Source organism: Pundamilia nyererei, unplaced genomic scaffold (genome assembly GCF_000239375.1).
Source record: "Pundamilia nyererei isolate P.nyererei 1_Seehausen unplaced genomic scaffold, PunNye1.0 scaffold00503, whole genome shotgun sequence".
In the NCBI taxonomy this organism is placed as follows: domain Eukaryota; kingdom Metazoa; phylum Chordata; class Actinopteri; order Cichliformes; family Cichlidae; genus Pundamilia; species Pundamilia nyererei.
In genome coordinates, this window is record NW_005187904.1 from 66,758 (window position 1) to 91,633 (window position 24,876).

The 24,876-nt window shown below is 44.7% G+C and overlaps 1 protein-coding gene across 3 annotated transcripts in view; it reads right to left on the reverse strand.

The window, feature by feature from the left end:
- LOC102196435 (guanine nucleotide-binding protein G(o) subunit alpha) overlaps positions 1 to 24,876 on the reverse strand; it is a 96,164-nt gene that overhangs the window by 59,644 nt on the left and 11,644 nt on the right. For all 3 annotated transcript variants that reach the window (XM_005754066.2, XM_005754064.2, XM_005754065.2), the window contains exon 3: positions 10,950 to 11,091. In XM_005754066.2, coding sequence (XP_005754123.1) covers positions 10,950 to 11,091 — 142 coding nt within the window. The remainder of the gene's footprint in view (positions 1 to 10,949; positions 11,092 to 24,876) is intronic.

A 24,876-nucleotide genomic window follows, 5' to 3' on the forward strand; every position in this document is an offset into this window, starting at 1 on the left:
TACCCCGAGTGGATGATAATGGCAAACATAACAGGCATAATTTTGCCTGCTGCCTGACTCGCTTTTCTGCAATAAAATAAACGCTCTATAACAAACTGAAAAGGAGACATGCAAATATCTGTGCTGTGTTATCCACATGCAGTCATGCAGTTTGGTTGCAAAAACAGAGATCAATCACAACAATAACAGAATGAAATCAACCTCACTCACAAGACTTGTCACCACACTACAGTGCAGCACGCTGCAGAAGAACAGGTAGCACAAAATCAGCGGCAGTACTGACGAGTGGATCTGCTCTTAGCTTTATGGAACACAACACTGTGGTATGCAAAGCTAATAAGAGCTGAACTGAACAGCCAGTTGACAAAAAAGGTTATTTCACTCATTTTTAATCACCAAAAGTAAATTCCAGCTTCTCAACAATGTGAATACCAAGCATAACCTAACATGTCCACGGGCACCAGGACTAAGAAGACATCTCCTTTACCGCGCTGGTCCTTCCACGCCTACATTTACCAGCACACAACAGCCTGCCGATTGCCAGCTTCCTAAATCATCCAGTTCTTGAGACCTATTAGAAAAAAATCAAAAGAAGATGTTGGTGGGATCATTAACGTCATTAGGAGGCATTTATCTATTTCATAGAGAAAAAAACTCACTGATTTATTGACAGGACAGACAGTAGATTAACTGGGGGAAAAGAAATCATTAGCTGCAGCCTGTTGAGGAAAACACTTGTTTCTCCTGCACTAAGCATCACTGAGTCAGTCATCCATCCATTTTCTAAACCGCTTAGCTGGTTCAAGGTCACACGGCACTGGATACTGTCCCAGTATGCACTGGCTGGCAATCTATCAGAGCGGCTGGCACACAAAGACAGACACACTGGTGGTCACATTCACACCAACAGGCGTTCTAAGGTGGCCAGTTCACTAAACCTGCATGTCTCAGAGAGCAGGAAGAACATGCCAGCTCTACACAGGAAGGTCCCAGCTGGTCAAACCAAACGGCAAAACAGGCCATCCAATCAAAGCTTTCTGCCTCTCTACAGAAAACGGCAGATATTTCCGAAGCTGAGTGAAACAAAATGAAAAGAAATTATGTCATTATAAAATGACGCTTTTGTTATTTGTACACCAATGTCTATACGTAGCAGAGGCCAACACCAGTTTGCCTTTAATCGTGTGTGATGGAGAGCAGAGGAGAGAGAGCAGATATCAATTGACACTGTTAAAAAAAAGATGTAAAAATGAAGTAAAATCAGACACTGTGGCTGCTATCTGCTCTTTAAGTCTGACATTAGCCGTTTCCGGGTCCAAACTCCGCTGCAGGTCCCAAAGTTAAACGAACACTGCGGCATCACTGAGAGTTACAAACTGTCTAAATTCTTTCATCTTTAATAAAATGATCAGCGTTGCTGCTTTACCAGGTGTAACAGTTAAGTTTAACATCCAGGCATCCATGAAAACACAATGTATGAAATTTAACAGAGTTAGAAGTTAGCAGGAAGTTAGCTCGCTAGCTTCCACCTAAACATGATATAGCATGTTCTGACTGAGAGATTTCTGAAAAATTCAAACGTACAGCTCTGCTATCACTTCCAACATAAATGAAGACAGAAAACTAAACAGCAGTGACGTTTGTAGGGTTACTGAAGTTGGGCTAGCTGGTATATAATGATGTGCTACGTGACCGCTAGCAAAACAGCTATGTTAGCATAAACACAGTGAAGCTGGAGGATGAACGCTAACTTTTCTCCACTCGATAAAAGTTAACGTGAGGGTTCCTGATGGTTAGGGACAAATGCAATCGCATGGCAGGATGCTGTAAACGGACCAAACTTCAGCCAGGAGAACAACTGAGATAATCCATCCACAATACGAGGTTAGTCATTCATATACTGCTGCATGGGCTGTAGCTACATCAGAAGGGTTTAAACACTGAGCTTTAAAATGAACAGTGGCAATAAAACCCAGAGAGACCGACAGTGATCACTGATTGTTTTTAGGGGCTTGTTCAGATTAAATAGAACAAGATACAAAACATGTTAAAAACACAACAGCCTTAATAAACACAGAGCAGTTTGGACCTGGAAGCAGGATTCATACGTCATCACTTAAAGACCGATTGGACATAAGTCAGTCAGAGTCTTTAGATTAAATCATTTTAACCAGAAATCATTCAAAGGAAACGGTTGTTCTTTATTTCACAGAAAGAAATGGCAATACATCGCGATTCTTATTTCTTAGTTTTTATCATTAACTAATAACAAGTTATGAGTTTATAGCAAAATTATTTAGCCCAAAAAATGTTTTCAGTGTGTGTTCTGTCGCACTTAGGAAGTAATGACTAGTGTGGAGCAAATCACCACAAATAAAAAGATGACAACCTCAGATCCTTTTATTTTTTTAATGAATACAGTCTGAATCTGGTCAAAGCTCAGAGCACTGGCAGCTTTCCTGCTGATTACAATAAAGGCAAAGCAAAGCTGCACCCCACGATAAGCACAGGAGGGCAGGCTTCAGCCCATCTTCACCATCAGAGACGATACCGCAAAACCCACTCGAGCTGGGAGAATCACCGATCCAGAAGCTGAAGCTCGGCATGGAAACTCACAGAAAGAGCCAAGTTAAGGAGTCTTCCTTACAGCGCCTCAAACAAATAACCATGGAAAATCTGTCCTAGTATGAACACTGAAAAAAGGCTAACGACACGTCCTGTACAGATACAGTATAAATAATAAAATTTGACCTGTGACAGTCCTAGGAACAAAGACGTGGATAACACACACTCCCAAATCTCAGGTATGGGATGACGGTCCTTTTGTTGCTAGGAGACGACGGTTCATTCCTTTGCACCGACAATCTCACTTTAAAGATGCAGAGGCTTTCTCTCTGCTCTCTCTGGTTTACTCTGGATTTCTATATTTATCTCTCTCTCTCTGCATGGACTCACACATTCAGCACACATGCATCTACACACAGACACACACGGCCTAAAATCCACACACTCGCATATGTGCATGTGTGCGTGTGTGTTAATTACCCAGCTGCAGTAACCCAGAGACTAATGATCTCTCATCACTGTGAGGTGGGATTAAAGTTTGAAAGTCTTGATTAATTGATTGAGCTAGCCAGTCAGGTGCATGGCAGGGAGCTTACCTTATTGCTCTATTAGATAGATGAAGAGAGTGAAGTGCAAGGCTACAGGGAAAATGGAAATCCCTAAATGAGAGAAATGGAATAGGGGGAAGAAACAAGAGGAGACTAGACTCGGGTGATTGAGGAGAAGAGGAAGGACGAGAGAAGAAGAAGGTGAAACGACAGCATCAATAAAGAAGTGCAGGAAAGAAGGAGGAGAGAGGAATAAAGGACACAGGGTGTAAGAGGGGAGAGACAAAGGGATGATGCTGAAAATAACAAAAGAGCAGGAGGGGAGGGAGGGAGGGAACAATCAAAGGGAGCTCAGCACTGCAGGAAGGTGGCAGACTGACACACACTTCAAACACGTGTGTGTGTGTGTGTCTGTGTGTGTGTCTGTGTGTGTCTGTGGTGGAAGCTGTGTCCATACACTGACCTTCTTAACCTGGCAGGAAGGGATCTGCAATGATCCCATTCAAAGTGTGCTCATCTACTCTGCGTGCACACACCTGTAACAGGTTTGGACACGCCCACACTGGGCTACAATGCTGCTTTATTATAATGACACAGTTGTGCAGTGACCACTGTCCACCTGTTCATTACCGGGTGATCCTCACACATCCAGGGATGATCCAGGTCCCGTTTGCTCCTTTTAATGATTCATTCTGATATTATCAGCATTTATGTGGCAAAATGTGGTTTTTCCTCATTATTAACTGCACCTCAAACAGGTGATCGAGAGATTTGACTGGTTTGGTGTTTTCTTAGCTGAATGTTTTCATCACGTGAAGGAACACCCAAAGCCTCAATCTGACAGCCAGACTGATGACAGGACAGTTGTAGCTTATTGCTACCCAGAAAAAATCCACTACAGCAAACAGGAAACTGATCCAATGTACAGATAGAGACAGAAATAAAAGCAGAAGATCTGTAGATGCAAATTCTACATATTTTGTTCTGGTCAATAAATCCTAATGAAACACCAACAGCCTCCAACTTCTTTCATTTCTCTGTGACGCTACAGCTCAGATGGATTCCATTGAATTCCTTCCAATGGGAAAGCATCAAGCCTTTATCAGACAGAGGAACTACGGGTTACCAGCTGGATTCAAACTCAGGACAACACACATCACCTTTTAATTCAAGGTTTTACATATCAGGAAATGATCAGAATAATCTCGTCCCCAAGTCTTAAAATGAGGTCCAAACAAAAACGAAGCTAAAACGTAGAAGCAGTTTGTAAAAACAAAGTACAATCCATGATTCACCAGCTTATACAACCAACATTAGCAGCAGCAACAAGTAACTGTTTTCTTTATCAGTCTCTCAAATCGTTGTGTTTTTACAACACTGCTTCGACTCATTGAGGTTTGTTGGGGTTCATTAACGCGCGGCTCTCTGAAGGTCTTGCCGCAGCATTTCGGTCGAGTTGAAGTCTTTGTGCCGTCGCGACACTTTGATTAATTTCTTTCTCGTTTTGCTTGGAATCACCGTCCTGTTCCTGAAGCACTTTTGGCCAAGCTTTAGCTGAGTGACAGACGGCCTCATAAGCGACGTAGACCTGCTGTAGATACAGAATACTTTGGTAGCTCACAGTCAACCAACGACTGCTCCTGGGCCTTTTGGCGGTCTCTTCTTGCTCCCTGTGTTTCGTTCAGATACTCTTTCATTGTTCTTTTTAGAGAGAAGAGGCTTTCTCCTGACACCCCTGCCAAACAAGGTGCACTTGTTCAGTCTTTTTTCTGACTGTACTGTCGCGAACTTTAACTTTTAACATCCTAAATGTGCTCTGTAGAGTCTGTCCTTCACACTTCATCATGCAGTTCATTTAATTAGCAGCACTTGGCTGTACCTTACCCCATTAATTCTTATGGAAGCAGTGAGCTTGTATCTTTGGTTTTGGTTTTAATAAATAAAGTATCTCATGTTTGTAGTTCATATCAGTACCTAATTTGAAGTCCTGTTATTGACTATTTTTATTATATCCTGATATGTAAAACTTTGTGTGTCATCACAACCCAAAAAGGGAAACTGAGCTATATTTGTTACGTGTCTCCAGTTTATTGCAGCAGTATGGCCGTGTGTAGATTATTTTATGTTTAACACACAATGGGAACATTGTGTTCAGATGGGCGTTGGTTTTGGAGCTCACACGTACAAACACATGTGCACGCGCACACACACACACACACACACACACACACGCCCGTTTAGCTATCTTAGTGAGGACCTTCATTGACATAATGCTTTTCCTAGCCCCTCACCCTAACCATTACAAACGAATGCCTGACCCTAAACCTAACCATAACCTAATTGTAAACCTGACTCTAAAACCACATTTTGAGCCTTTAAATGTCTTCAAACTTGTGAGGACCGGTTTGTGTGTCCTCACAAGTGACTGCTGGTTCTCACAAGTATAGTAGAATGCAGATTTCGGTCCTCACAAAGATAGCTAGACAGGAACACCCACACACACTAACCCGTGAGAATAACTCAGCTAGTTTCCACAACAACACGCAGCGACCTGTCTGCCAGCTCTCGCTGTCTCGCTATCTTCCACACTCGGTCCATCCTATCATCATCCTATCCCCGTCATGCCCGCTCCATCTTATCTTCTTTCCCTGTTTCCCTCTGAGGGTCCATGGAGACACCGAGTGTTTCTCTGATGTCAGTAGTTGCGTGCGCTTCATTTCAATAGCAGCTGCGTCCATAATTTCCTTCTCATCATCAGACCTGAATTACTGACTGCTGCACTCGTCATTTATTTGTAAATATAGAAAAATAAAGATATACATATCATAACTTGAGTGTCTTAGACCCAAGCTCTTATTCAAAGAAGTCATCATCACATGTCATGTGTTGCTAACATACTTTAGCATCTCACACTACAGAAAGGTGACAGCTGAGGAAAGTCAAACGTCAGCAGCACTGCCCCTCGAGGGTCAAAGTTTGCTGCCCGGCAGCAGGAACATCTCCCTCTGGATACTGTGTTACGTCAGAGAGGAGAGATTACAAGTACATTTACTGAGTATATTTAAGTATGGCAGAAATCACAGTACAGTCATTGTCTTTAACTTGAACTGCTGATTCTGTTATCAAATGTTGAAGTTATAAAATCAGGATGTGTGTCCTGTCCTAGTTACGCTCAGCACCCCTCCCTGCTGAAACAATAAAATGTTAATGAATATCTTGAAGTGGAGTTGATCTCAATCACAGTGGCCTTTCTGCCCTACTGCCTCTGACTTCATTTAGTTTTATATACCGACATAGAAAATGAAGCCTAAGGCAAATCCACGAGTAAAGCACAGGCTGATTATTTGTGGCTCGAACAAAAATAAATAAAAAAATCCCGAGTGGTTGCTCCAGGCAGACACTTAAGGTCTGCTGATGTTATTCCAAGAAGAATGGTCGGGCGATCTCCATCATCCATACCTCACCCTGGAAAACACTGGCACTGGTTCCACAGGGATCACCATCCAACCTCAAACACAACAAACACGTCCAGCATGAAGTAAGAGAACATAGGCTGTACCAGTGGAATGATTCAGCTTATCATAAAGACACGCAGTAGGCCATGTGTGAATATGAGTGCAAACGGCGTGCTAGACCAGCGCCCTGTACAGGATGTGCCTCTGTGCCCTGTGACGGCTGGGACAGACTCCAGCACCCTGGGACCCTAAATGACAACAGCGGTTACAAAAAAAACACATGGATGGATGAAAAATGCCATATTTTACTGTTCATATTTTAAATACTGCACTGTTGCTACTGCTGGAGTAATGGATCTAAATGCAACTAACCAATGCATCCCGTAGGACATTATCTCTAAATACAAGTTGGTCTGGGAATGGAGGGGAACTTTACACAGAGGACGATACAGGTGAAAGCATTCGCCTAAATTGTATACAGCACCTTGGTCAACAGTTGTCGTTTTAAATGTGCTATATAAATAAATTTGACTTTGACTTTAAAGCAGGGGTGGGCAACTCCAGGCCTCGAGGGTCCTGCAGCTTTTAGATGTGTCCTTGATCCAACACAGCTGATTTAAATGGCTAAATCACCTCCTCAACATGTCTTGAAGTCCTGCAGAGGCTGGTAATGAACTCATCGTCTTATTCAGGTGTGCTGACCCAGGGTGAGATCCTGCAGGACACCGGCCCTCGAGGCCTGGAGTTCCCCACCCTTGCCCTAAGCTTTAACTACTTTTTTTAGACTTTGTGTTTGCAGGAGAGAATTCTGGAAACTATCATTACTGTCATACAGTTGTCCTTGGCCTTAATCACTAGATTACATTCATCCCTGCTTGAACTGAATATGAAAAAAAAAGTTCCTAAGATTTGCGAGAATGGGACTGATTGGTATGTGCATAAGGACAGACATAGTATACTACCTCAGGTCACAGCACGGAGCCATAAACTGTAGTTTTATTGAAGGACCAGCAGAGGCTTTAACACCAAAGAGGTTTCTCTTTGAAGCTTCTTCTGTGAAGCCTGAGTGAAAAGTGCTCAAAGATCTATTTCAAGCAAGCTATCATAATGTGTGCATGTGTTGCACACGCGTGTGAGTTTGTGCGTGCGCGTCTCCAAGTGTATGTGTCACGGCGCCCTTGGACACGGGCTTGTGGAATGTGTTGAGAGCAAGGGAAAACACTGGGTTGCCACAGCAACTAGCAAAGAGAAACAGATTGGTGGGTGGGTGGGGCGCAGTCAGAAGAGCAAGCAAAAGACCAGAAAAAGATAGGACGGGACAGGTTTGACATACGCGATCCCAGCACAGGATTAGAGGGGGAAGCTGAAAGAGTAAGAGGAGAGCTTAAAGGATACGGGTATGTAAAACGTTCACGTTCGCCCCTCGTCCTTTATTGATGTGGGTAGGATGTTGCTCTGGTTACTTTGTGGGGAAGTCAGATGGGGAGTATAAACACAGCTCATTCTGTTTCTTGTCCACTGTCACTTCTCCATTTTGCCTTGAAAAATCTATCTTCTGTCCTCTTTCCTGTTTTACGCCTCTTCTTCAACACTTTGCATTCATTTCAGAACCTGTTATAATCCTGCAACCCTTCTGTAACACACGTTACTTTAACCTGGTAAGTAGTGTAGCACAGAAATCTTGTTGTCGACTCTCACACCAAAAACATAAACTGCTCCATTCTTGCCTGGGAACACTTCGGTGTCTCCCAGAGGAGCTTTAGGTGCTGGAGGGCAGGAGAGAGGTTTGCCTGCCGTCCCCATGACCTGCATAAGTGGTAGAAAACGGACAGCTGGACGGCTGGCTGGGTGGACGGATTGACTCTGTACAAATAACAATGTAGCTGAGGCTGTTCACTTTACCTCGAAATAGAAACGCAATACTTTGATATATTATACCCTCCAACAGACACACACACGTTTGTATGGCTGACCTTGACTCCTCACACTACTGCGTTTCCAAAATGTCCTCATTTCAATAGTCTAACAAAGACAACTCACACACACACACAGCATATCCTGATCAATAGGTGTATTGTTATTTCAGCCTCTACATGGAGTATCAAAAGCAGCGTTGTGATTAAAAATACACCGTGCCTTTGGATAAGGTTAAGGTCACCTGCATGTGTTCTGACAGTTCAAATCTGTGCCGCTCACGCAGTGAGGAGGGGGACAGATATTCTGTCATCGTGACATCATCACCACGACTGTTATGGCGACGCATCATCAACAACTACACAGAACGCTAATGATGTACACTTACACCAGCAGCATTTATCTTCACTTTGAACTTTTATACAACATCAGGAACAAAGTGGGCGTGTCAGTGTTTCGTCTGAATCACACAAACACATCAGGATGCTTCATGTGCAGACAGAGGTCAAACAAAACGTTCCAGCAGAGAAGGTGAGGCTGAGTGAAAACGTGTTCGCTCCTACAGCAGTGCATTCAAAACCACGAGCTGATGTTCAGCATTTAACTGAAGGTGCCATACATGACTGCATTTCCTGCACTCTTTAGTGCCTGAGTCATATCCTGACAAGTCTAATGACCTGATTTATTAGAAATTTGGAACCTGAAACTGAGCTGAGTGTAAAGGAGCGGTTGATTAGCTTCATCCCGCTGCCCTGCGTTCAGATAGAACCGATGCTCTTCTGTGGATTAGATTCATAATCCTCAATTAGCAGGTTGTATACTGAACGTGTATACTTCAGGATTCAGAGGATTGAGAAGTGGGAAAGACTAAGGCTACGTTCACGCTGCAGGCGAAAGCGCATCAAATCCGACTTTTCTGACCCTCTGCGACCATCATGGTGTGACAGTGTGAACGGCACAAATCCGATATTTTCAAAGCCGATCTGGGTCACTTTGGTATGTGGTGCTGAATCTGATACATATCTGATGTTTCAGAAAGCGACTGCTGTTTGATGGTCACGTCGCATTAAATCACTGACACAAGACAGACGCCAATTATCAGCGCCGGAGAAGACATCGCGAACGCTTCCTGGCCATCCAGCGTAGATGTCAGTGAAACTGTTGGGAAGACAGTGTGAACATTTTATTTGTTCTGTATAATCTGCAGATTCTGACAGACATTTCCAACTATCCTCTGAAGCAGCAATAAGGATCAATATTAGGCCAAATGTAAATAATAAAATAACTTTATAACTTAAAGCAAAATTGGGAAAGTGACCCGGTGTGAGCCTTAGTGTGAAGGAATTTCGGCCCAAGCGTGACAGGGTCCGTTCACAGCCAATCCCGATAAACTGAAGACAGTTTATCAAATAAAAGATGCAAGCGAAACAAAGACATTAAAATATGAAATATATATAAAACAAGTGCTGATCATTTTCTGCTTTCCTCTCGATGCTTTCCAAAGCATCAAACGTTGCCATGACTTCAGAGGCCACTGGAGTTTGTGGTGAAGCAAATGATCCGTTTGTCCCTCAGGAGGCGGCGTTTGTTTGGAAGCTGGTGTTTTTCATTTCATGATGGTTTGTCTTCCCTCATTTTCACCGGGCATTTACTTTTCCTTCAGTGTCTCCTTGGTCACATTAGGATTGTTTGGTTAGGTCATTCAGTACGGTCTTTAAAGATCGTACCGTCTTTAAAGTGTTCCCTGAAAAATGATGCTTTCTGAGTGAATACTAATGTGATGCTAACTTGTCTTTGATGGCAGCGTCTAACGTTCTGGGAAAACGAACAAGCTGCGAATATTTTTTACATTAGACACAGCTGCAACCAGTCAAGAGTGAAATGTGTAGGGAAGGTCTGTGTCGGTTTGACACTGGCTCGCTGATTATGCGTCCTCCACGTTGCTGAACTGCCGCACCTGAATTTGCTTAGACCAGCTATCAGCATTCAGCACAGGCAGTCTTACATCTGCGCTATATTTAAGTGCTATCCTCCACAACTTTATACGGAGAGATTTTTGTCTTCACAAAGGTCAAATCGAGGAGCTGAAGCTGGTAGAGATCGTTGTCCTGCCACATATACTTTAACAGGTCTGATACAAGAGCTGGACTCCTGGTGCTTTTGTCTTGCAAGGCCCACGCCGGCCTCTCCCTGCTCTATCCCAGTTATGTGGTCCATCCCGTGGCTACGTGCGTCAGTCGTAGGCTGGGAATTTGGTGCACGAGCTAAGTGCTTAATGATGAGCCTTATTTAGTTCACAGAAATGAGAATACAAAACAATCACAAAACATTTCCCTCGTTTATGGTGCTCTGTCATCACACTCTACAATGTTGGTGACAGTATTTGGAAAATGAGTCATTTATGTGTCGTACGTTCTGCTGGGCATGCTTGGGAAACGTGTATGCACGCTTGAGGACGGGAGCTGACCTTGCGCTCTTTGTCTCCGTACTCCAGGCCCAGCGTGTCCATGGCGCGGACGATGGCGGCCAAAGATTGGATGGTGTTGCTGTAAACAACGGGCTTGTACTGCTTTACGTCATCGCCGGAGAAACCGTCCTCGTGGATGATCCTAGAAACAAAGAGACGCACGGGCATTAAAGAATGTTAAATACTTGGGCTCTGCTCATTATACAGGCAAACAAAGTGAACAGCAAAGTTATGTGCAGGCACAGGTTTGCTTCTCAACCTGATAAAAAAGTGGATTAAAAGCACACGGCAAAGGTGTTTTACACGTTTGTGGGATACAAAAGAGGAAAAGGAGGAAAATGGAGATAAGCACAGGTGGAGCCTGGACCGGAGAGGAGGGAGGGAGCGGGCCCATAACTGTAGCCTAACCTGACATTTAAGGCTGCTGTTTGAAATGCCACAATGTCTTTCACTGCACCTAACGCAAGGGCACAGCGACAGACGGTCGCAGGGACAGTTAGCGAGGTAGACGCCTGCTCGTATGGACAAATGAGACAAAGACCAACAGAGAGACGGACAGCCACGAACAACAGGTTGATTCAAACAGACAGATACAGGTTGAGGCAACAGTGTGAGGCAATTCTGATAGACAACATCACCATGCATAAATAAACCCGAACGAACGGGCCTCCAGCACAACTCAGGATCCAACACGGCTGCAAACATTTGTGCGTGTATTACAGGCCTGTGTCTATCCCACTGTTCTTACTTTACAACCAAGTAATCCAAATTGAAAAGAAATCTAGTAAAGAAAGTGCAAAGAGCTCGCTAAAGTCAGAGAGACACGTGTAGGAACTAGTGATGTGCGGATCGATCCTGAAATATCGATTCCTCCGATACCAATCATCTATGTTCTAGAATCGATTCTCACATTAAAATATCGATATTTTAGTAATTTAGGGTAAATTTGTAGTTTATCATTAACATGAACACAGTGGAAAGAAACTATAACATTCGGATTGTCTACATTCAAAGGAACTACTTCCTCTTCCGCCTTAGGGTTCTTTAGTCCTTCGCGGTCTAAAGAAAGCCGGGTAGTGAAACTCTGTCGTCTGCTCCTTGCTATCTAAAATATAACCGGGCGCTGGCGTAAACTCTCGACCGTCTCACACTTCTGTTTAATCATTTTCTGTTTGACGTTTATTCAGCTGTGTAAAACCCCGGAGTAACCCTCCCGAGGGATTAAAAAAGTTAAATTAAATTTAATCTAATCACTTTAATCTCAGCCAAACCGATTTACTCACGAACAAATAAAACACCGAAGAAGCCAAACACGAACATTTTTAAGTTATCAAAGTGACTTAAATATCATGTTTAACCCGAGTAGTGAAAGACCGCGGGGGTTTGAAGACGATGTGTCGGCTCAGATATTTGAAGTTCACACAGCTACATTCTCACCTGAAAATATGTTAAAAGTTTTTTTGCGACCCAGAAAGAGAAATAAGAGCAATATTAAAACTAAGTAGCTGCCGTCATTGTTGGAAACTGGAGTTGGCTGGGCCGCACTTTTGTTGTCCGGGGAGAAATTCGGGAGAAATTCGGGAGAATGGTGGCTCCGGGAGATTTTCGGGAGGGGCACTGAAAATCAGGATTCTCCCAGAAAAATCAAGAGGGTTGGCATGTATGGTTGTGGCAACATCACTAACCTTGTCACCTCAGAGTAAATCATATCACAGAATATGACGAACGTATGTTGAGGCGAACTGAAGAGGAGGAGAGGGACAGGTGCTGCTAGGGCGAGACAGACGTCTCTCACAGGCAGGCAAGGTAGTCAAATAGCACAACTTCAGTTTTTTCATTTCTATATGATGAACTCTGCATTATTAAGTGATAAGAACAAGTAATCTGATGTCCTGTAATCATTATGACGCTATAATTTAAGATACAACAAATAAAATACGTTTTTGTACAAAGTATCGGATCAGTATCGTCGATACCACCCTGAATATTACTTGGTATCGGATCGGAAAGGAAATCAGTGGTATCGCACATCACTAGTAGGAACTAAGAACAAATATAAGCGCTGTCAGCAGCCCCGCAGTGAACGTTCAGAGAAACTGTTCAGAGAAACTGTTCACAACTTGTTCTTTAGCATCGTGTCAAGCTGGACAGCAATACGCAGCATCAGTCATGAGCCGGTGAGATAAAGTATTATGTACTCACACTACATCAATTATCTGCAGTCAGCTGAGACTGAACAAGTCACCTGGATGAGTGACGAAACGTTTCTCCCACAAAACGCTACGTCCAGATGAACAGATTCAACTTTTGGAGAACAACATCAATTACACTGAAAGGTGCTTGACTGATGAATCAAAATAATCCTCACTTATATCAGGTCTGAAGTGAGCTCTTTGCTCCTCGTTCAACCCGCTTTCTTCTGATTGGCTGCTCTTTTCAAACAGAAGGTTTGAACAGCAGGTGGGTGGGTTGCTGTACGCCTAAGATTACCATATAAGGTGATATCCACCCTCACTAAAATCATACAGAGCCAAGAGCAGACGGAGTGCTGAGAGTCCAAATCCTGAAGTTCTGTTCCTGACGGGGATTACTCGCACATACGCCGACCTCATTACAAGTTTAATATGAACATCCATCGTTATGACGTAAAGTACATGAAAGGAAATAAGGAAAAGCTTCGGTTTCTTTATAACAACCTGACCACAGAGTTCGTGGTCAGTTTAAAAAGGCCTCTGCTCTGCGTGGTCTGGTTTGGTGTGCTTCTTGACATATGGCAGATGTGTGGTACGATACATCTGTTTACTGTTTCTGTGAGTGTCCAACGGTATTGACTTTGTGTGTGTGTTTGTGGTCTCGGTCAGTGTAATATTTCAGATCAATCAGGCAGTGTGCCAGTCCTATATAAATATACCACACTTCTATTTACATCAGTGCCTTTCACACAGAGGGCCAAAGCCTGGAGCTGCAGACAGGAACCAGGACAGATCTTTGCGTCCCCGCTAAAAGATGCCAAAAAGACATTTTCCGAAATTCCACCTTTCCTACCACCAGAGAGGAGAAACTCATAATGGGAAGAGGAAACGATGCCAATAGAGAGGTTGATGTCAGAAATAACCTAACAAACAGAACTGGGGACTCTGTGTTTATACGACAGGAAGCTAAAGTTATGACAAAGAGCCTCTTCTGCAGGGGCGCTCGGCCAGCTTTGCACTGTGAGAATGTGCTTCCATGTAAACCTGACTGTGAGGTGAAACACATCGCTGACAGGCTTAAGAACTCGGAATAAAGTTTTTTAAACCAAACCAAAAGTTGAGCCTTTCATCAGGAACAGAAGTGGCCGTGGGAGGGCGCCGACACTCAGCAGGCCCGTGTTGTCCCTACGTTATGTCCCGTGGCGCTTCTAACACACAGCATTAAGGTTGTTAAGCTAACTGGACACAGACAGCTAAAACAATCCTCTGACACGTAAAGGCAGGTGGTTCTTTCCTCAGCTGGATATCGTGATGCTACCCGTTGTTTAGCATGGCGAGGTGTGCTCCGTCTAGCTCTGTCTCAACTATTTTGTTCTTAAATGGTAATCGATTTACATTTTGTGGATGTTGCTGAGCTTTTACGTGATTCCCTAACTGGAAAACAATTCGAGGAGGAGGGTTGATGGAAGAAGAAAGCGCTCTAGAAAGTTTTACTGGCATCTTTGCTAACTCGGGAAGAGAGAGGAAGACACCGAAGGTCACAGCTGGGGAGAGCAGGGTCGAGCAAAGACTTAAAATTAGTGTTATGAATGTTATCAGAAGTGTAACTGACATGTTTTCCCATCTCTGTACATGTGTGTGTGTCTGTGTGTGTGTGTGTGTGCGAGCGGCTGGCTAGCTTGCTGACGTGAGCTTTCATGCATGAGGACCTTTTCTCATTACCCACTCTCCAAGCCCTTCTGTCAGCAAAGCCAAGGGACTGTGTGTGTGTGTTTCTGTGTTGGTGTGTGTATGTGTACAATTTCATGTAGCCTTGGCACAATCTGCACGGTGACCTGAAACATAGTTTAGTTTCACACCGAGTCAGACAGATGGACAGAGAGACAGACATATGGGCAATTTAACCACAACGCTGTTCCATGACATCATCCTGTGGCTGCCATTTTGGGGCCAATCAGCAGATGTTATATAGCAGTCACAGGATGGTGTCTGCCTATAGCGCACTTTTAAATTCGTGAAACGCCCAAACTGGTTACATCGACTCCAGCGTGGCCGTTCTTTGCTGATGATCACTGATCAACAGGCGCTAAAAAGTCGTGTTTCTGGGAGTTTGAAGGCTCCGTTGACAAGATGACCTGAAGTTTAAAGCTAACCGGCTAAAGTTACGAAACCCACAGAAAGAAAAACTGTTGATGCGCACACATGATACCAAACACAACGCGCCTGCCTCGTTAATGCCTCGTATTTTTATCCTCACACCTACTCATGTGAACACTCACAGAACACAAAGCCTACACAGCACACTATGCAATTAGGTCGTTATCTCAGCCCTGCACTGTTGCTAGCTAACACTGTTTGCTCTGACACACACACACTCGCACAAAGCCCTGTGATTGGCTCTTTTGCACTATGCCGTCCATCCACTCCCTTTCCGTTCTTCGTCGACAGAGCTCTTGGTAGTGACAAAGTGCACACTGACCAACTCCTGTCAGCGCTGCCTCAGACTCGGATGCACAGCGTGTGTGTGTGTGTTTTCTGAGAACATTACAGCAAGTGCAAAGAGTGAAGGAGAAAGAGGAGGAGATAAAAATGTGTGTGATAAAGAAGCTATAAATAACTGAAGGTGTCAGTAACGTTGCCCCTCCACCCTCCCATCACACACACACAGACAGTGAAATGGAGGCATCAGCTGCTCCGTTATTCGGCTCCACTCACTTGTCATCACACCTTGAGGTCAAGCAGCAGCATCCTGAGCACACAGATTCTCACAGACACATCCCGATGCCCTCAGCTCTGTCTCTGCTTTTCTTCAAAACACACATAAGCCGGTATTTAAGCCGTGCTGGAGGCGAAGCTCCGGGGATGGCTGGTCTAACGCTTTGATCCAAACTAGTTACTGGATGGATTGCTGTGAAGAGTTTATGTGCATATCAATAGAGTCCGGGCATTGGTCTCACTACACCTGCAGGGTTCATATTTTTGGTTTTGAAAACTCCTAAATTCATGGAGAAAATTTGTTACAGTCTCGATACATTCACAAACTCTTAGCCTACCCTTTGCCTCTGGTGCTAATGTAAGTTTAAAGTCCAAAAGAAATTCAATTCAACAGTCGCTTCAAGGCGCTTTATATTGTAAAGTAGATCGTACAGCAGAGAAAAACCCAACAGTCATATGACCCCCTATGAGCAGCACTTTGGCGATAGCGGGAAGAAAAAACTCCCTTTTAACAGGAAGAAACCTGCGACAGAACCAGGCTCAGGGAGGGGCGGGGCCATCTGCTGTGATTGGTTGGGGTGAGAGAAGGAAGACAGGATAAAAGACATGATTAACAAAAATATCTCCAAAAATAAGATTTTCAAAGCTAAATATTAAGATAATAATAAATAAACGTTATCATTTTTCTTCTTTGGATTGCCCGTCTGCACCAGTGCGTCTTTTCCAGCTCAGATAGGTGAAAATAAATGGAATTTAGCCCTTTTTAGGCCAGAAAGAGACTTTCTTTGTGCACTGACAACACTCATGTGAGATGTTCGTAACATGAACTACTGATCTGGAAATATCTGTTCTGACAGATCAGTGCGTATCAGTCACTAATCAGCCAAGCACATAGCAGCAGCTCAATACATACAAGCATGTAGACGTGGGGGAGATGTTGACAGAGGTCAGAGGAGAATGGCCAGGCAACACTGAGGTGTGCAGCAGAGCACCTTGTTGAGTCAGTGCCATGAAACATTAAGGCAACAGGGGATCCAACCTGGCACTAGCCAGGTGTACCTAATAAGGTGGCCAGTGAGTGCATAAGACTCTTCAGTATTTATTGTGCTCTCATCATCTGTATCACTCAACATCTCCAGAGCAGAAACAATTCTTCCAACTGCAGTCACGTTTGGAACATCTCTACGCTCGTCACCGTTGCTTCTTCATCGACCACGAAAATCTAATGGTAGAAGAGTTTCTGTAACAAGCAACAAGAGAAGCAGTTACAGGGAGAAACCCCAGAGTCAGCACAAAGCTAAAGATTACAACAGCCTTCAAGAAAAGTCCCGTGATGAACTGAAAACGTCCAAATCCAAACATCCAGATGTTTATCTGATGCTGTCGCATGATTTAGAAAAACAATCTGCAAACGCAGCCTTACTACATAACACTACATAAAACATCAACCCAGCTGGACTGTCAATGACTAAGCTGATCACCTCAGATGTTGCATCTGCTTCACCACTTCATCTCTCTTAGCTAAGAAGACAGCGAGACAACACAAAAATATTAGATATCTGTCAAAGGAGCTTGCAAAGAAAAGCGTCTGGACTTCTTTAAGTTGCTTGAAGACGTTTCACCTCTCATCCGAGAAGCTTCTTCAGTTCTAAGGTCAAATGGTGGAGAGTCCCAGATATAAACCTAGTGGGAGTCCAGACGCTTTTCTTTGCAAGCTCCTTTGACTACGATGACCTGGATGACTGAGAACCTTCACAGACATTAGATATCTGTATTCACACGCAGTTGAAAAAGCATGTATGTCAAAGTGGCCAGTGAGTATAGTAGCATCATATGTTATATAACATAACCTAAATGTGCCTCATGAGTACAGTTATAGGAGACTGTAAGTGTGGACAGGATAGAAGAGCCACAACAGTTTTACATGCAGGAGCTGTGATAATTCAGTACGGAGCATGTGCTGCATCAGTTAACCATCAATCTCCAGAGCAACAAATACTGTACTTAAAATATATGAAAGCATTAATAAAACTAATAATTCAGTTTTATGGATGCAGGTATTGAAATCTTACGTTTAGCTTGAAGTAAACACTGCAAAAACTCAAAATGTTACCAAGTATTTTTGTTAAATTTCTAGTCAAAATATCTCATCACACTTCAAATTAGACACAAAGCTGTTTAGCTTATAGAAAGGTAAACGCACCAGAAATGGAGAATGACTTATTTTAAGTGAGGTGTTGGACTTAAATCTAGAACAGCGTCACAGTTTTAGAAATGAAAATAAGTTTTATACACTTAAAACCAAGATGATGATGTTGGAAGGTACTGAACTTTGACTTGCTCCAGTGGCAGACTTTTTAACGTTTTTCAAGAAGGAACAGGAACTCTACCGAGGCTGTAAACTGGTCTGTACACCACCAGCTAATCCTAGCTATATCCAAAGTAATACACAGTGTATAATAAATAGGCAGTGACCTGTCTAAGAGCATGAACCGTCCTACTGTATTCAATAACACCAGATTAATGTTCGCAGCACCTGAAGGTTTATTCAGAAACGGAGAGAAAGAAAAGCCTGACACATTTTTACATTTATACCCTTCATGCAGTGTTGCACCACAACGTTCGCCCTATGCGACCGGCTTATTAGAGGCTAACATACTTCTTCAGGATCTGGTTCTACCCGTTGCAGAGCTGAAGAGGAGGCCTCCTGGTTCAGGTTTGCTCATGTGCTAATGGAGAGCTCTGGTGCCAAGAGACACAGTCTGCAGGTTCAGGGGGGATGTTAAGAACCACATACACATGCATGTAAGCTCAGACAGGTGAGCAGAATAATTACAGTTCAGTATTACATCTAGGGAGACCTCATTAAATCTATCTGCCATTATCTCTCTGTTTCACTGTCACCTGTTATGTTTATCTGCCAACTCCTCTTTCATCCCTTCCTCGTGCATCTCTCTCCTCTAACATCACACTCGCTCTCCTCTCCCCCACACTGCCATGACATGTTCTCCTCCAACTTGTCTCGCTCCTCATACCTAATTATTTCTTCTTCTTTTTTTACTCCTCTCGTCCTCGTTCCCTTTAATTTTCCATTCGCAATTAACTATTAATTAAAAACACGGGGCTGATGCATTACACACCCTTTCTCCCTCCCCAGTGACTGATTTCTAGAGTGGAACAAGAATGCTCACACACAGACGCGCACACACACACAGACGCACACACACACACAGACGCACACACACACACACACGCACACACACACACACACAGACGCACGCACACACACACAGACGCACGCACACACACACGCGCACACGCGCGTGCGCACACACACGCTGTCTTTGCAGAACTTAGTGCAACCACTGCGGTGGTGCCGTGTCGTAACCGTTGCCTAATTAACAGTTGCCGACGGCTTCACAGAGTCACACCCAGCATGTTGCACTAAAACCTTGTAATTCAGTTTCAAACAGTGCGACCTGTCATTCTCTCATTGAGGATCCAGCGATCAGCACAAACAGCAAATACACTCGACAGCTTCCATGCTGGCTGGCAGCCCTGCACCAGTCTGCATGTTAATCCTGTGCTTGCCTCTCAGGTTCTCTCGGGGGACTCTGGTTTCCTCCCACTGTCCAAAGACAGCTTGTTGGGCTAACTGGTGATGGTAAACTGGCACGAGGTGTGAATAGAACAGTGAATTTTTCTTTTCTTTCCCTCTGTGTCAGCCCGGTGTTAAAATGCTAATCGGTCATGGTGTACTCTGCCTCTTGCCCAGTGACAGCTGGGACAGGCTTCAGGCCATCGCCGTAACACTAAAATGGTTCAGAAGATGAATGAATCAGTGATACAGCTGCTGACACTTGCAGTCATATCTAGTCCAGTGTTTCGACCATTTTGTAACAGTAGCTCACAAGCTTATCAAATGACACCGCTGTGGTTTAACTGTCAGCTGTGTACATTTCAGGTGCATAGCACTTCCACAGCCCACGTCAAAGGCACATGCTGGCCCTCAGAGACACCACCCTGGGACAGCTTCACCTGTTTTCTGTGAGCTGGTTTTTTTTTTTTTTTTGCCATTTCTAATCTGATCCAGATCTTTTTCCCCAGCTTCATTTCACCCACTCCTCACAGCCACATCGTTGCTAAAATCTTGGCTACAGCAACGTTGTGACTGGCAGAAAGCTTTAGGTAGAAGATGTAGATGTATGTAAATAAGGCAGAGTGTAGCACTGATCCAAAACCTACGCATGCGTCAGGTGATTTATAAAGAATAGCTCTGCTGATTACACCATAGCAGGCACTTTAAGGTAGTGTCTGCTCTGTGAGAGACAGTTTGGGTTAGTCGTGTCATATTGTCCCTGATCGTATCAGTATACGCTGTCTGACAGTGACAGCCACGCGTCACCCTCCGATGACGATTTAGTACCTGAAGGAGAGCTACATCCAACAAAGCACGATCCTTTGGAAACTATGCAAGATAATAGTTCCTGCTTGCTGAAGGTTGAAACTACACACTCGTTTTATCATGCGAGGCACAAATACACCATTGAGTACAACCAGGCTAGGAAGGAGGAGATGCTAGCAGCTGGTGATGTGCAACCCAAAAGTAAACAAATGACTCAACTGAGCATTGCTGGAGCACTCGTTAGTTGCACTATATATGACAGGAAGAGCAAACGGTGAATGGATATTACTTCTGCCACTGCACTGCTTTTAGCCTTTCTTTGATGGGACAGTAGTGAGAAGACAGGAAAGCTGGGAGAAAGACCAGGGGCAAGGCACAGGAAGTGACCTCGGGGCAGAATCAGGTGTGGGCCTCTGTATTAGCCTGACAGCTCAAAGCAGGCAGTTAAAGCAGCCTTACCCACACGCAGGCCTTTAAACAGCCGGTTAAAAGCTCGACCCAAGACACAGCTCATGTAGAAGAAATGTCAGTTGTATTACGCATTGTGCTGGCTCCTGTTAGTTTAGTTTTTGTTAAAGTGTTAAATACACAGTTATGTAACTAAAGTTTTCAGTGGAAACACAACCTGGGCTACTTTTATGCTTACATCTGACACATGCTGTAAAATGGAGAGAATGTTGTCTCCAGGAGTTTAGCTGATTTAGAGCAGCAAGGTATGGTGGGTGTGTTCCGGTTAAAGAACACGGAGGCAGCTTCCAAGTTTAGGAGATTTATTCAGCTGTGGTCTGTAGTAACGATACATAAAGCAACTATCAGTACAGCACACATAAAACATTCAACATGCCCAGACATAATTCTAGCACAGAGATAGCACAAGGAACTGTATTCAACACTCACATCTATAACAACTTCAACAATTACACAAGAATTAATAATTAGCATTAACTAACTTAGTAGCTTACATAGCATATTAGCGTATTAGCATAGGATAACATTAGCATAGTCACGAGGGAACACACAATAGCATCTGACATACACAACATCATGTAAACAGAACCCACCTTCTGGCATTCACACACAGCAATAAACCAAAACCCACGAGATGCTGATGAGAGGACACAAGGAACAATGCTGGCTATCAGCAGCTACAAGGCAGACTAGCAGCACATGGCACAGAGTGGTGCATTCAAGGAGCGTCAGCAATGATATGGTGAGTTCAATGACGTAGGACATATCAATCTCCACAGCGCAAACACTATCAATAAACAAACCACAACACTTCAACCAAGCAAACAACGTGCAAACAGTGGGCTTTCTAACACAGCCGCCCCCGACTGTCTGCACAGACCATCGAATCCAAGGTAGAAAGGCCACTCATAAAGCTCTTGGGAGCTGAGGATCAACTATGAGCACCACTTGGTCCGGTTTGAGGTACTCCGCATCCTTCTGCCACTTCTGTCTCTCTTGCAAGATAGGCAGGTAGTGACGGATGAATCGGGACCAGAAGTGGTTGACAAGAACTTGACTATGTCTCCATCTGCGACTCCCGATAAGGTTACTGGGATCGTAAACCACTTGAGGGAGTGATGCATCATAGCGTCCCCATCAGCAGGATGTTAGGTGTGATGGGGTCTGGATCTGCTATGTCTGATGAGACGTAGCCGAGAGGCTTAGCATTTACAATACCTTCCACTTCCACAAGGACTGTACGAAGCACAATTTCAGGGACCGTCTGCTCCTTGAGTACGACCTAAAGAGCAGTTTTCACGCACCTGACCTCTCTCTCCCAGGTGCCACCGAAGTGAGGAGCACTGGGGGGTGTTGAAATGGAAAGCAATCTGCTACTCTGCCAAACGCTCCTTCAACTGAGGCACCATGGTCTCAAAGGCCTCATGTAGCTCTCGGGCTCCACTGACAAAATTTGTCCCGTTGTCACACAGGAGCTTAAAAGGTTTGCCTCTTCTGGCAATAAAGCGCCTTAACGACATCAGAAAGGAGTCAGTGTCAAGGCTCTCGAGGAGGTCTAGATGCACACAACGGGTCGTCATGCACTTGAAGACTATGCCCCAATGCTTCTCTGTTCGACGTCCAATTTTCACAGTAAAGGGTCCAAAACAATCGACTCCAGTTGAATAAAAGGATGGTTTATACAGACTGCAGTCCCTCTGATACCGTCTGACTGCTTCCCTCCCCCGGTGGATCCAGAACCGGCAACGCAGTTCAGCCAACACTCTCTCTGGTCCAGGATGAAGGAGGGTCTCATCAAAATCCTGGATGATGAGCTTAGTCAGAGGATTTTTTTTGGGGGTCTAGTATGATCGGGTGGAAGGTTTCTAGCTCCAGCTGCTCAACTCTTCGTAACCTTCCACCAGTTCCGTATCCTTATCATATTCGGGTGATAAGGAGTTCTAACGGCTGTTGGTTAGCAATGGTCTGCCAGACCTGAGTGCCTTGGCTTCCTCTGGGAATGACTCTGACTGGGCCTTCATCAGGAGGAGTTTCTCAGCTTTTATGTAATCGTCTGCTTCACTGGGCGAACTTGAGTTTGGGTCAGCCGCCCCATGTAGGGACCGCGCTGTTGCTGTTGTCTTCATGAGATCCTTCCAGGTGGAGAACATGCTGATTTCAGGAAGTTGAGGGCAGGAGTTAACCCTAACCTGTCCACAGAAATATGATTTCTTCAGCTCACCATCCTCTGGCTCTGGATATACTGGTGGGCTGGTCGGCCAATGCTCCTCGGATTGACGTAAAAACTCAGGGCCTTGGTGACACCGGTGTGGTCGTGACAGCTCCTTCAAGGTCTTGCCCCTGGTAATGTCATCAGCAGGGTTATTCACGCTATCCACACATCTCCGGGTATTCCCATCTCTCTGCAGGTAAGCGACAGACCCATATGCTCTCTTGGAAGTGTTGCAAAAGATGTGAAGATCTCTACTTGAAGCAGATGAATCAGCAGACACTGGTGCATAACATCTGGGGATTTCCATTTGGATAAGATCAGGAATCTCCCTTTCCCAGGCAAGCCATCTGTCACGAAGGCTAGGTGGCTGGATCGGGTCGTCCCAGCCGAGCTGCTCCTTCCAAAGATCCTGTACCAGAGTCTTGGCCTGTGTGGTGAACGGTACTATATAACCTAGCGGATCGTACTGTCATGCAAGTGTTTTGTAGACGTTCCTCAGTGTGGGTTCAGTTGTCTCCCCCAGTCGATGTCTGTATTTAAAGGAGTCACGAAGGCAATCCCATGTCAATCCCAGAGTTGGCTCCCAAAGGTCCGTGCTAGACTGAGAGAGCCATAGGTCACTACTCTCAGATCTGACATTGGATGGAAGATGTTCAATGACAGCAGGGATGTTGCTGGCCCATTGACGTATCTCAAAGCCCCCGGTGTGGAGCAGCTGGCGCAGACTGTTGACTAGGGCCTTAGCTTCCTCTTGGGAGTGGGTGCTGCGGAGGCATGGTAGCACTTGCCATTCATAGATCTTCGACTCTTCATTCCTCTTCATGTCCCGCCAGAGGAAGCGCAGCACTGGTTTGTTTGCTGGCAAAAGGCGTGCCTGGTGGAACCTACCTTTGATGTCGCCAATCACAGCAACTGGATACTGTCAAAACCGAAAAAGAACTCCTAGCAAAGATGGACCTAGGGCAGGTCCAGGGAGGAGAATAGAGGTGAGGGACTTCCCTTTGTACTGGAAAGAGCAGTTAAAGACGATCCTGTCCGTGTCGCACCATGTGGTGAGGTATGAACCAGGATTCTGCAGTGGTTCTAGCTATCTCATGTGGCACCACGGCTACATAGCCCATCTTCTCTAGCTTCTGACTCTCCTGACAATATACTTCGGCGCGTTGTGGGCCTTTGACAAGTCTCCTCTCTGTACTGCGCAGACTTGGCAAGACTGCTTGGATAGGAGTTTGAAGCGTGGCGGAGTTGGCGCGACGAAGCAGTGGTGTGGCATACCTCTCTGTCTCATCGACAGTGACCCTGATGGTGGATGTCTGGAGTAGGTTTAGAGCTTGCTGATCTTGCTTCGATCGGGTTACCTGCTTCTCGCTCACATAAGGCAGCGTATCAATCTGACAGAGACGCTCAACATTCCTGAAAAGCTCACTGGTTGGCACAACTGTTGCTGTGAACAGGCAATGCTGCTCAGTTGCAGGAGTTTGGTCGATACTGATGGGACCTTGGAGCGACCAACCAAGCTTGGTATGGACAGCGATGGGTCCCCCTGTCAGGCCCAGATGAACTGGTTCTGTAGGTGCCATGAGATGAGGCATGTCAGAGCCGATAAGCAGCAGAGGTTGAACATGGTCTACCAAAGGCAGAGGTAAGTCAAGCAGGTGTTTATAGCGGCGTTGGAGAATCCTCACCGGATAGGAATGTTCTGAGAGACCAAGGGCATCGGCGGTGAATGCCTTTTGTATATGATACTTCTCCCCAGGTTTCTAGGGGGAGGACACTTGGAAGTGTCCCCGCAGGGTAAGTGTCTCAGACTCTGGGGTGAGGTTTAAACGTCGAACAGCTTGTGATAAAATGATGCTTCGTTCTTAGCAATCATCGAGTATTGCATGAGTCTCCAATGTTTGGTCCCTGTTGTACAGCAAGACCTTTACAACCTGC